This window comes from Seriola lalandi, unplaced genomic scaffold (genome assembly GCF_002814215.2).
Source record: "Seriola lalandi dorsalis isolate HSWRI2012SDOR001 ecotype SW California unplaced genomic scaffold, Sedor1 jcf7180002054825, whole genome shotgun sequence".
Taxonomy (NCBI): Eukaryota; Metazoa; Chordata; class Actinopteri; order Carangiformes; family Carangidae; genus Seriola; species Seriola lalandi.
Genome location: NW_019525378.1, coordinates 659790 through 673386, shown reverse-complemented (window position 1 = coordinate 673386; position 13597 = coordinate 659790). Strand labels below are relative to the sequence as shown.

The following is a 13597-nucleotide window of genomic DNA, read 5'->3' as shown; positions in this document are numbered from 1 at the left end:
CTGTGTTAGAAACTGGAGCTGTTGGATTTGAAAGAAGTGGACATTCAGCATGCAGGGGTGATCTAATGAAAGGTGCTTATGAGGCGCATAATGGGCATTGTAGGGTCCAGTGTTTTTGGAGTTTGACTTATACTAGAAACCAAAGAATCAGAATATTTCTGCCTCTGCTGCTTCAATTGTGACCAGACTTTTTTTTTTAAATCCGTTTCTTGTGAGTCCCTCAGCTTTACGGAAATGCAATGCTAATTTGCTCAAGTACCCTTTAATGCACAAAACTAGCAATGTAATACATCCCCTTCATGACGACCATGTTGCTGCAGTTGATTTCCCAAAGACATACGTAGACTATGAGTGCAAAGCTTTTCAGCAGCTGACTGAAATCTTGGACAGTGAAGCTTCCTGAACACACCAACAAGAAAGAAACTCAACATGGAAGTTGAGTCTTGACCTTGGAAACAGGTTTTCCATAGCTATCGCAAAGCTATCACATAGCTATCCCTACTCACAACTGCACGACCATATAACTGTGATTTCATTATGAAAACACAACGCACATTAATGGCCACTAAATATTGAATGTAATGAATTACTCATCACATCACATCGTTTCCTGGAAGAGACATCAGCTGATAAAAACAATTTAAGACTTCTAGTTAATTTAAGTCCAGACTATGTTACTCTTATGTTTCGATGGTTAACTAGTCATTAATGGTGCAAAGCCACTGTATGGCTAAACTGCTTCCGTATGTGACATAAGCTGACTGAACCTGCTATGTGTTTGGCTCTGTCTTTCCTGACCAGGAGGAGGAGGTCACACTGTGCATGGAGCCAGAGTCTGTCACGTTGACTCCGCCCACGCAACAAGGGGATGCCTCTGGAGGCAGTAGTCCCGGGCAACCGCCAGCAGAGCCAATCACAGAGCGGAAGGCCTCCGATGTCACCTCCGGCCTCATTCAGACACTGGAGGAGAAGGAAGAGGAGGAGGAGGAGGGGCAGGCCGCTTCCATGGCAACCAACTGAGTTCCTGGCTGTCAAGAGACTCCTTACTACAAACTGACCAGGAAGTCAGCAAGGAATGAGCGTAATAATACAACATATATCTATTAATCTGTTCCTTTTCAGGTATCACAAACACGACTTTTTGGTTGCGAGACAAATTCTTCAAAACGGTGAGAAACAGATTTGGAAGTGGACTCTTTATGAGACATAAGCTGATGCAACAAAGGACACCTATTTCTTTGTAAGCCTTACATCCCAAAGGTAAAAGAAGAGAGGAGTGAGGACGGAGAAACTGAAGAGGAAGAGGAGGAGGAGCACCAACTGACAGACATTTCCATCAGGGAAATGACACCACGCTGAGTTGAGGAGGAGGGGAATGGAAACATGCATGCTTTTTATGAAGACAAGCAACTTGACCCTGTCATCGTCTTATAATGATAATGAAAATCTAACATAATAAAACATTATAATAAGAATAATTTTGTAATAAAGCAAAAAAAAAAAAAGAACACAAGAAAAATCTATGTATAAGTGTATGATAAGATATAACAGTTTTCCTATGGGAGAACTACTCTGTTTACAGCTGTTACTCAACATATTAGATAGTGTTTAATCAAATTCATTTGATCATCTGTTGCATCAAACACACACAGTATACTTTAAAAATGGCCACCCAGATAATTTCACATAAAATGAAAGTAGGCTCAGATAATGCATTTCAGTGAAATGCAGTTTAACCCTCTAAAATAAAGTCCTCTATGATGTTGTGGCACCAGGACGCCTGAGGCACAACCCGGGGACAGACCTGTCCCTCTGACTGCACACACTGAACACTGCACAGATAAGGATTGTACTGTAAGATAGTGTGCTTCCTACTCTGTCTCTCTGTAAGCATGTTTCTTCAGAATACTATGGAGTACCTGTACTATACAGCACTGTATAGACTTTGCACTGAACCGTAGTATCCCAGGTGGGGCCACAGTGGACCTGCGGTGGGCTTGAGCAGAGAAATAAAGACAGAGCTGCATAAGCAAATCTCCTTTGCACTGATGCAATCCAACAGATCGGAGGTTGCCTTTGGACTGTTGACGTTACCCAGTTCCCACTCTGAAAGCTTTCAGCACCACCGACAACCAAAACCGAGCCACTTAACAACAACACGAACCCTCAGCTGCTTTTTTTTCCACAGACGTAGTCGCGATAAATTGAGGATGATAACCACTATCTTGAATGTACTGGAAGACAGAAGGCAGTACATGAGCGTTGTTTTTGATGTCTCCTCGCCGTCCACGCGGGAGAGAATAAAACACTTTCTTGAGAAACAAAGATAAACAAGGGAGTCTTTTCAATTGTGTGTTTAAAATGGATTCACTGCTGGCTCACCTAGACCACCACTACACGAACACACACACACACGAATATCTAAATTGTAACCAGCAATAGACAGGCAAAACACTGGCTTCCCAACAGCCCAGTGTCAGCTCTGTCGTATAGATGTAAATAGTCTGAGTATATAAAAAGTCGCCTCTCGCTCACAGTCACAAGTGTTCTAGTACAGTTAATTTCTTTATTTTTTTACACCTCTTAAACTTTATTTTGGGATTTGCTCACAAGCTCACACTTTAGGCCTGAATTTTGTTTTTCTTACGTGTACCACCACACAAAGACAAATGAAGCGCAGGAATGTTTGTGCTGTAAATGGAGCCATCATGCAAAACTGGAGGGAGTTTTACCCGCTGAATCCATCAGCGAGAGAAACAGGAAGTACAGCAGTAGGTCTGAGTTCACAGGGGGAAAATCGTTTCCCCCCTGTGTGTCGCTCAATCAGCCAATCAGGGAACAGGACAGAAGACTAGGACTGAACACTAGAGCCGAATAGATCGGTGTCTTCCTGCTCATTGTGATTACTGTGAAGCAGCTGCCTGGAGTGTGATAGTGATTATAATGATGTTTGAGGAAGCATGTTTTCATTTAGTTTTTCTTTTTCTTTCTTCCTCGCCTGAGGAAAAATGGGTGTTTTCTAGTGCAGAGGGGAGTTAAATGGAGACAGCGAACAAAGTGGACTTCCTGTGCATGTCTCACTGATGAACTTTACAACAATATACAACCACTGTTTTCATCTTTTCCCTGTCGGGGAGCACCTTCTCCTCTCACTTTGATGATTGTGTGAGAACCTTTTAAGATAAAAAAAAAGAATATATATATATATGTATATATATATATATACATATGGTTTATTGACTTGAATGAATTTATTTATTGATTGCTTCTTTATGCAATGTTGGGGACAATGTTTATTTTTCTACTAACTTGTTGAAATCCCTTCCAGTATAAGTTAGAATAGGTGTCATGGTTGTAAAGCAGTCTTGTTCTGATGTGGTTTTGAGCACTTTACACGCTGAAAAACACCTTGGTAAGAGATAAGAGATGGATAGTTTGGCAGCTCTCAAAAATAACAAATCTATCATCATTTTGTTTCACTTCAAGAATCCCGGTTTAGATCATGAAAACAACCTAAGAGGGCTCAAAACTGCAAACAGAATGTCTTTACACAATGGCAGATATTCGTTTATTTATTGAACAATTACTTGGTGGGGAGGAATAATGTGACAGCTTGTACAGAGTCTATAATTTTCATGTGGGTACCAACCCTTCTGGGAGCAGTATCTTTTTCTTTATGAGTCTCGGCTTTAAAGATGTGGGGGAAAGACTATTGCTTTATATATTCTTCGATGGTAACAACTGTTAAGTTATTTTGGGCTCGACTGATGCTAAAAAGAGACATTAGTTCACAAGGAAAGGTGCATGGACTCGATTAAACCAGAAGACACTGCTTCAGTTAGGGTTATTTTATTGCTTTTTCCTTTTCTTTCTTTTTGGTTTATCAAAATCTCAATGAATGAATAAACTAATAACAAGAAGCCAAATATATTTCTGCGGATGTTAAGGTTTACTGATCACGTCTTTGTTAACCGACTGGTTTGTAGTTGAGTTCCTCTTTTTGTATAATTCTACTGCCATCTTCCAAGGGTTACAGTAACTTGTCTGCAGGCATGATGCTCAAAATCTGCTTCTGGTCCTCTGCCTTTCTCCTTGTCTCTCTCTCTTTCTATCTCTTTGTATCCGTTCTGTATATTTGTGTCTGTCTGTATGTCTGTCTGTCAGTGTACAGTGAGTTGTCTGCTGTCTTATTGGAAGAATCACTGCCTGAAAAAAAGGAAAAAAGAAAAATAACTGAAGTTTTCACATCAACCAAAGGGGATTTGAGGCAATCAGACATGTAACATAGATTTAATTTGGCAGTGTGTGGCAAAAAAATTAACCGCTGTATAAAACGCTGTATAAAATTGGATGGCTTCTGTAAAAGTCTGTATTAAATTGGGTTTATTTGTTTGAAATGAGGCAGTGTGGCTGGTGAAACCAGTGTACTCTCGTAACACTCACACCTATGCATGCTTGTTGGACGGCTGTCACAGGATGGTTCTTCCACGTGGTTCCCCCTCTCTCTCTCTCCTCTTCTGTCAACAACTCTCTTGTTTCTTCCTGTTTCTCTTCCTTTCCCCTCTTTTTCCTGCACGACAGAACCTCCCACGCCCCCACCAGCTCCTTTACCTGTCTCCTCTTCTTTTCCTCCGGTGGAGAAAGAGCAAATAAACAAACCAACAAATGGCATTTCTTGTGCATACGTGTGGATATCTTTTCACAGAGAGTAAATAATTAGATTCTCACACATTCACCCCTTGCGCTCTAGAACCTCAGCACATGTGATATGTCTTTTTTTAAACGTTTGGCAGCAGCCAGTGTCTCAGGCCAGCTCATTGGTGCTTGTCAGGCAAAACAGCCATCACCAAGGAACTGGCAGCAGTGTAATCCAGCCAGTCATGCTCTTCCAAAAACATTCCTCTCCGGTCCTTATCAGTACTATTTTATGCCAGGAGAATATTAATGACAAATTCTCACAAACAGGACTTCTCTATAGGGACCAGCTGCTTATTTGTTCAAGCTCACATAGAAATCAGAGCCTGAAACACACTTGATCTTCGCAGCACAAACATGATTATAATTTGATATTCCCTTTTCAAGCCTGAACGCTGGAATGCTATCACTAACATGGTGATATTAACCACGCTAACGGCGTGTCTGTCGGTCAGTAGAAAACATTGTTCCAGACTGAAATATCTCAAAAACTAGTCTGGTAGTTATTCTTGTCCCCACTCGAGGTGAATTTTAATAACTTTGGTGAGCTCCTGACTTTTCACGTCACCATCAGGTCAAACAATGTAACTAGTTGTTTACAACTTAGTGGGAGTTGGTGAAGGTGCGTTGCTTCCAGAAAGGCCTCTTTTAATTTTAAGGCTTACCAGATGCCAAAACGGTGCACTGTGGTTTATGTATACAGAGATAAGGATATTACAAGTCTAGACAGTGTTCAAACTAGCAGCTATTCTATTTAGTAACAGTCGCCAGCTGAACAGTAGAAATACAGCGTTCATGTTACAAAGTAATCCATCAGGAATGTGCATTTGCATGCGGTCAAGTGTGGTCAAGCAACTGAGCCAGGTTTAAATAAGACCCTGCGTTTTTGTCACACAGCGCTAAAGTCAGTCTGAACTTAGCTCCTTGCAAAGCTAACGACATTCCCATCAGCCTCAGCTTTATTTTATGTTAGTGCTAAATAGCAAATGGTAGCATGCTAACATACTAAACTATTATTGTGAACGTGGTAAACATTATATCTGCTAAACACCAGCATGTTAGCACGATGACTTAAGCATTTAACTCAAATCACCAGCTTCACAGAGTAGCTAGAATGGCTGCAGCATTTCTGCTAATCATTTTTTATGATTGTAAATAACTAAAATAAGCTATTGGACAAATTTTATGTTTATTATGTTTAAAAATTACAGACTGGTGTAAGTGATTTGAATATTTACCATCCAGCAAATATATGATAAATCTAAGTTATACTTTAAAATTAACTTCAATCAGTAAATGCATGATCTCTTAGACCTTTAGGTCAAATTAATTAAGTCTTTGTCATTCATTTCATTATCATACAATTCATTGCTGTCAGTTAATTTGTCTCAAAGGGAGTTAATGACATGACCAGACATCGATACATGTGATGTACAGTTACATTAAACATTTCCAAGATATGGGTGGACACTGAATATAATGTTTGTCTGTCTGCAGTTCAAAAGACACAGGAAGGCACCTGAGATTCTGACGAGTGAAAAAGTGAGATTGTTGTAAGAGTAGAAAAAATGTTCTTGTGTATTACAAGTTTCAGGAGCTTTGTGTGTACCAGTTTGTCCTGCTTGCTGAGAGCTGAATGTCTGTGAGGGCTGCAGGTCGGCCCGACTCCTCCACCCAGACAGCAGCTCTGTCTCTCGGGAAAAGGAGTGAAATCAGAAGAAGGTAAAAGTCTTTTCTCTTAAACCCAGTCCTCCTATATGGGCTCATCTGACTCCGAACTCTCTCTGTCCTCCTGCAGGGAGGACAGCGTGAGGACAGGGCTGGTGGGTAACACAGGGGAGGCAGGGGGTGAAGATGAGGTAGGGGAGGAGGTAGAAGGGGACGCCAGCTCCTGAGGAGCGCCGTCACCTCCTCTTGTTGTGGTGGTGGTGGAGCTGCCAAGGGAGCTCCCCAAGCTGCTGGGGGAGGAGGCAGCAGTGTCACACCCGGCAGCTCCCCTGGAAGATGACGCTTTCCCTTGGGTATCCTCTTTGGACTCCTTCCTCACCAGCTCCCCCTCATGTCTGCTCCCCTCCCCCCACAGGTCTCTGTCCCGAGTGGGGGAGGAAGGGGCAGATGAGGGAGGCTGGTGCTTCTTGGCTTTCCTGCTGGCGTCTCTGAAGCTGGCGAGAGGGGGACGAAGCCTCACCCCGCTACGAGTTGAGCCCTCTATAGCCTTCTGTAACTGTTATAAGAGAGGAGGAGGTTGAAGTAGCCACAGAGGCAAACCATAAAGCACAGAAACATGTTTTGAAGTGACAATGTAGGATTACTAAAGTGAGCATCGAGGGAGCTGAGTTGTGAGGGCGGTGAATGGAATAACCACATGAATCAGAGCATGAAGCATGATGCACCCTGTGCTGCCCACAACGAGATCACCACAGCTCGCTGTCACGCCGCATTACAGGATCAAACTGAGGGAGGTGACAAAAAACATGCTGATAAAGAAAAAACAAAGAGAACCTTTACCTCCTTTAGCGCCACGACACCCACCAGCTTTCCAATACTGGTGACATAGGCATGACTGAGACCCAGCAGAGAGAACAGAGTGTGGGTCTGAGTAATGACAGGGAGAAGGACATAATCCAGTCAGTGTTCAATGTATTGTGCAGTGACAGTATTCTGCTTGCATGGCTACACTGTTCCTCGTAAACAATTTCTCTGCAAGTATAAGAGGAAATATATGGCATGCCAACAAAACATGAGTCACAGCATAAATTTCAAGATGCAGGAACCAAAGCTTTATGGTCATATGAGCAGTAAACAAGCTGCACTGAGCCGTACAATAAAATTCCTGTTTTTTTTTATTTTCCCTCGCTGTCCTCACTTGCTAATCATGAGAAATTAACAATAAAACAACATTGTAAAGGAGTATTCCACTTCCATATTCCACTGTTAGAAGTCTTGAGTCCCCAACCTCAAGACTAATAAGAGTTTTAAAAATGATTTATGTGACAGCTTATTTTATACTTGTATGTAATACGTTTTGTGCAGGTCTGCACAATGTGCTGTTGAGACTTGGGAGGTGTCACGTCAGCTCCTCTTCGAGCCTCTATGTTTACCCATAACACCCTTGTTGGCGTAGCCGTGTCATTTACAACATAATTCAGGATGTCACATCTTGACTTTAATTGTGTAGTATGACTCACGTTCCAAATTCAGTGGATCCTACATTTCCCATGATACAACTTCACAGAAGACATTATTTCAGAGGCTGAAACTGATGTTTAAAACTGGTGGAGAGCCCCTTCAAAACACTGAATTAAAAGTGTTAGAACAGAAGAATACAAAGATGAACTTAGAAAAGTTTGAGAGTGCAAAAGTAAAAATTTACTTTTCTTCTGTGCTTTAAAGGAATAGTTTGACATTTGGGAAATACTTTCATTTGCTTTTTTGCCAAATCTAGATGAGAAGATACTGTTCTCATGTCTGTATGGTAAATATGAAACTAGCTTAGCGTAAAGACTAGATACAGGGGGAAGCAGCTAGCCTGACTCTGTCCGAGGGAAACAGAATCCATCTACCAGCTCCTCTAGGTGAGTATTCAGACCCAAAACAGTATATGGGGCTGCATTGGTTGGGTCATGTTTTTTAAAGTACCAGTGAGACATGAAATAAAATAGTAAGTCCAGCTGTAACAGAGTAACAGATTATTGCATTTAAGGGGGTATAAGACACCTAAACTCTGCTAAATGGTTTGTAATACTCACAGACAGGATTTTACAACTCTGTAAAGCTATCACAGTGATTAAAATGTTTTATCTTTTCTCACAGCAATTGTTCTCACAGGAATGTGGCCCTGCACGTACAGTATTTAATTTGCCAATCAAATACATGCAGCAAATCTGCTTCACCTATTTTGCCGTACCACCCGGCATAGTTTTGTTGCATCGCACCCCCTGCTGTGTCGACAGGCGGGGCCAAGTCACTAATTAGCATATTTTATCTTCTTTGTATAATCTGTACAAAAAATAAAGTGCAAAAACATAGCATACTTCCCGAAATGTCAAACTACTTCCTTAAAATTTGCTGCTTGTAAATATGAAACTATAATTGTGCATGACTATCAGTGTCAATGACTATCAGTGAATCAGTGTCTGTACATGGATCTTTGTATGTGGTGACGCGTCACTCAGGCGCTGCTGTGGTCACCTTGTGTAAAGACGTTCTTTCCACCAGCTGAAATGGGGAGGGATCAATACGAATCTGCTCCATGTCTATTGGCTTGTCCAGCTCTGCCTCTTCCCAGGCTTTGATCTGCATCAGCCAATCACAAGAAAGTGAGACAGACTCAGAGTGTACAGAGTTTCAATTGATTGATCTGGATGGTTTGATTATCTCATTGTTTGCTGTGTGGATGCTGAATCAATAGTGTACGGTACCTCCTCTGGTGCCATGGTGTCAGTCAGCGGAGGGGGTGCGGTGTCCTGAGGAAAGAGAGGGACAGAATGCAGATGATGATAAGACTCCCCCTAGTGGTTTTATTGCACCGCAAAAACATGTCAACTCCTCTATGTTTGCATCATGTCATGCTCCTCCCTTCAGATTAGCGAGGTTGGCTCAGGCTGCCATGTTGGACTGACGCCCCTGTCTGAGCTGTCACTGCCAACTCGACAGCAGATCTCTGTTGCACTGCTCCTTCGAGCATTTGGGGTCAAAGTGATGAGTATGTGTGAGGCTGATCTTAGCGGCGTACCTGAGTTTCAATCTGGCCTGATGAAGACGTGGAGGAGAAGAGTCTCTGAAGGGTCCTCCTGACAGATGGCAGCTTGCGCTTGTCTGAGGACATGGTATGGCAACACATGTAAGCGGAGACAGGAAGTGACATTTGACGGGTGATCTTGTCTTTTTGTGCAGTGGAAGTGCCATGTTACCTGAGCCTGTGTGGTTGGTGGAGGTCTCCTGAGGTTTGGGGGACTGCATGGGCCCGTTGCATTCTTCCTGAACTGGAGCAGTCTGAGGGCACAACATAATCAGTAACTGTATAGAGAAAATGCTGAAAGTAACAAACTTTCCACTCACAACATCCATCTGTGAAGCAATTTATGGTTTGTTTTTTCCACCTTGTCTGCACTCTCCTCTCCGCCTTCCTCATCCACAAAGGTGAAGGACTCCCAGCTGACTTTGGAGCCCTGGCCCGGTGAACTCTGACCTCTTTCAAAGACTCGCCTCTCTGGTGAGAGCCACCAGTCAAAGACAGCCTGAAGCTCTGTTCTCTCGATGGAGCCCAGAAGAATCATGGATTCTGGAGAGGGAAGTGTTAAAAGAACAGTCAGACATTTGGGGAAGTTATTTCCTCTGCCACAGAGGTTACGTTTTCACCCATGTCTGTTTATTAGTCTGCAGAATTACACAAAATGTGCTCAACCAATTTGTACAGATCTTGATTGAGGGATGGGGCATGAGTCAGGAAAGAACCCATTAAAGTTTGGGGCAGATCCGGATCATTTGCTGTGAATTTGGATTTTTTTTCTCCAAAGTCTGGTGTATATTGTTTTACATTAGCCTTGGCGGAGGTTTGCGCTCTCTGAGTGCCCTTCTAGTTTAATTAGCTTTCTGGCGAGGGTTAGATGAGAAAATTGATGTTAGTCTCAAGGCAAGGCAGGCAAGGCAAGTTTATATACAAAAGCATATTTCATACACAGAGGCAATTCAAAGTGCTTTACATAAAATAGATAGAAGAACATAACATAGAAAAATTAAAAAAGAAAAATGCATAAAAAGAATAAAAAGAATAAAATACATATAAAGTCACAGTGCATATCTGTTTGGTAAATAAGATGCTAGCATCAGAATGTGGTTAGCTTAGCTTTGCATAAAGACTGAAAACAGGGGGAAACAGCTTGTTTGGCTCTTTCCAATGTTAACAAAATCTGCCTGCCAGCACCTCTGGGTCCCTAATGAACCCATTATATCTGATTTCTTTAAGTGGGACTATTTCTTGGTTGCAAGCAGTGACTTCCTGGAGACTGTAATATATTAGCTGTCTTTATTCTAAGCTAAGTTAGCTTCTCGTGGCTATAGCTTCATATTTACCATACAGGCATAAGAGTGTCATTGATCTTCTCATCTAACTCTGCAAGAAAGCAAATATGTATATTTTCCAAAATGTTGCACTATTCCTTTAAAAATAAACATATGATATGACACGATGACACTGAATAAAGGCAGTAAAGGTGATTTAGCCTCAAATCTATGGAGAAGACACAAATAAAAGACTTAAAATTTAAGACTTTTCACTAACTTGGCTTATTCCTATACCATTAAGCCTCTATAAGGCAAGACAGAAGCAACCATTATGATAATGTAAGTTGCTCTACCTTTAGAGTCAACCAGCGGGATGGTTTTCAGGGTCGTGGTCTCTAGCAGATGGTTCAGTTCCCGAAAAGTGGATTGAGAAGACAAGAAATTCACTTTGCGCACCATGATGTCTTCCACAAAGATGTTATACTTGCTGGGGAGGCAGAGATGTTGCAATTATTACCATTTGTCTTACAATGGCAGCTATATGGAAAACATACACGCAGAAAAAACAATTGCTGCAAACTTTACCTGATGTGCCCGAGGGCCAGCTCAGGCAGGTAGGGCAGCTTCTTCACCTGGATGATGGAGTCATAGAGAGAAGGCTGCAGACCCTGGGCCACCATGTTCGCTAGGATGACCGCCACCATCATGGGTAAGATGTGGGATATTTGACCGGTCAGCTCGAAGCAGATTACTGCTGTGGAAACTGTGTGTGTGACGGCTCCCGTCATCGCCGCCGCGCCTGGTAAAAAAGCAGACGGGAGGATAAAGAATTTGTGCTAAGGGTGAAGTATGATTAGACTGTATCATTATTACCTCATCTCATTCTGACACCGAGTCAAACATCAAATTTAATGGGTTTTCAATGAATTTAAAGGTTTAATTTGTGGTAATTCAAATGTTTTTGAGTAGGGTAAGAGAGTCATATTCAAAATTACACAGCACAGGCCTCATTTTGGCCAAAGCAAAGTAAAAACAACTACTGTATGTACAGTATATCAACATATTTGCAGGAGAGAAAGAGGACCAGAAAGATGAATTTAGGTGCCATATTAAATGTGAGAAATTAAACACATTCAAACATGGTTTCATTCTTCTCAAATCTGCAACTCTTCAGTAAGTCTTCAGGGCACTGGGAACCTGAATACAGCACTAAGGATAGTAGACTGACCAATGACAGCGTAACCTCCTGGCAGGATGCGGTAGACTATCCCATCAAACAGGATTCCATTTGGGAATAGAGTGGCCATGATCTCTCCTACAAGGCGACCGAAAGCAGCTCCTTGAGGACAGAGATAAGGGACGCTGGTAAAGACAAATTGAACTGAAGCTCAGCAGGAGATACTGCACTCGCATTACAAAATCCTCTTACCTAGTATGAACACTGGCATGAAGGCGCCCGAGGGGATGGGCATTGTGGTGGAAACTGCTGACATCCAGAACTGCAACACAAAAACAGGATCAAGGTAGGATCGACACCAGTCCCAGAGGTTTTTCATGCTATCACATGCTATTTCAAGGCAGTACCTACTGTGCACAGCAAGGGGGAGGGAGAGTTACCTTCATGATGAAGAAGAGGAGGAGGATGATGAAGACGCTGACACGAGGATGCAGCCACGCAGAGGAGCGGCCGAGGCCGGGTGGAGCAGGAGATCCTGAGATTTTGGTCCAGGTGAAGTTATCAAACAGGGAGTTGATACACTCTCTGGGCATCAGCTGCCAGAGGGAACAGAAACATGATTCCTCTTTTAAAAATACAGTTGTGTGAACATCAACAGATGCAGTGGATGATCCAATTCAAGAACAGAGGTCTGGTAAACTCACTTCTTTCTAAACCCACTCCCACAGATTTTTTTTCATTTTCAAATGTAGTCTTCAGACCCAACCAACACTGTTACCAGACTTCTGTCAGACTTCACGTGAAGATAAAAAATACTTTGTACAACTTTTTTTCATATATGCAATGCAGTCGTACTCCCCGAGACTTGTAAACGGACTTTGATGTGTAAAATCGGTGGAGTTCCCCTTTAAAATTCAAATGATCGCAGCCCTTCTTTTGTGTCTATATATAGCTTAACATGACAAAACCACACAACATAGACTCCACTGACCTCCTTTTACAGTACCATAAATATTAATGAACACACACCAAAAAGAAGTCAGAGAGCATGAGACTGATTCTGTCTAACCTCTCCAGCCATGAACTGTCCAAATCCAGGAGGAAACGTCAAGGTGGCGATGATCAGTGTCACTGCACCTGGATAGATTAATCGACTGAGGGCACAAACGAACACAAACATACACACAGTCATTTAAAGGAAGCACAGAAACCTGCAACAACAAACGTATGCGCGAAACAGTAATGAACGTCTGAATGTGAGTGTGTAACAGCACTGATTGTACAGCTCTCCTGGTGCTGCCGCTCGCCTCTAATGGTGAAGACTAATGTTCCCTGACTGTTGAGTCTCTGAGGATAAGTGAATCTCCCCGTTGAGTGAATAACTGGCTGAAAGGTTGTTAAGGCTTTGCTGCTGTCCTGGCCAGTGTTGTGAGACTGATGAGCTCGGAGAGTGGAGCTGAGATACATTAACAGGAACCAGATTTGAACGTGCAAAACGTTTGACTTCCCTGGAACAGCATCTGCGACCAGAATCACAGAGGTTTAACAGCCCGGAGCTGCATTAATCCACAGCAGCAGCGAGTGAGTGCACACTCACTGTTTGTGTGTGGGTGTGTTTGCGTGTTGGGATCTCACTGTTTGGTTAGGAAGCGTGTGAGAGCTGTCGGCCTTCTCATGAAGAGAACCACCTGTCTGTTCAGGTAGACGAAGAACGCCCCC

At 42.5% G+C, this 13597-nt stretch overlaps 2 protein-coding genes across 7 annotated transcripts in view; one reads left to right on the top strand and one right to left on the bottom strand.

The window, feature by feature from the left end:
* The window catches only part of fam131bb (family with sequence similarity 131 member Bb), a 38331-nt gene extending 33660 nt beyond the window's left edge, over positions 1-4671 (top strand). For all 5 annotated transcript variants that reach the window (XM_087179346.1, XM_087179345.1, XM_023426453.2 and 2 more), the window contains one exon: positions 802-4671. In XM_087179346.1, coding sequence (XP_087035472.1) covers positions 802-1020 — 219 coding nt within the window. In that variant the 3' untranslated portion in view covers positions 1021-4671. The remainder of the gene's footprint in view (positions 1-801) is intronic.
* The window catches only part of clcn1b (chloride channel, voltage-sensitive 1b), a 29894-nt gene continuing 19838 nt past the window's right edge, over positions 3542-13597 (bottom strand). The window contains exons 10-24 of one of the 2 annotated variants that reach the window (XR_002761825.2): positions 13514-13597; positions 12948-13032; positions 12319-12474; positions 12131-12200; positions 11930-12040; positions 11287-11500; positions 11055-11188; positions 9798-9979; positions 9609-9690; positions 9431-9513; positions 9117-9161; positions 8887-8991; positions 7204-7290; positions 4444-6919; positions 3542-4206 (exon numbers count right to left, since the gene is read on the bottom strand). The exon at positions 13514-13597 is cut by the window's right edge and continues 18 nt beyond it. Coding sequence is in view for 1 of the 2 variants with exons in the window: in XM_023426446.2 (XP_023282214.1) it covers positions 6449-6919; positions 7204-7290; positions 8887-8991; positions 9117-9161; positions 9431-9513; positions 9609-9690; positions 9798-9979; positions 11055-11188; positions 11287-11500; positions 11930-12040; positions 12131-12200; positions 12319-12474; positions 12948-13032; positions 13514-13597 (1909 nt within the window). In the remaining variant the exon portion in view is untranslated. Of the gene's footprint in view, positions 6920-7203; positions 7291-8886; positions 8992-9116; positions 9162-9430; positions 9514-9608; positions 9691-9797; positions 9980-11054; positions 11189-11286; positions 11501-11929; positions 12041-12130; positions 12201-12318; positions 12475-12947; positions 13033-13513 lie in introns of both variants that reach the window. The other variant, XM_023426446.2, reaches the window with a different exon arrangement.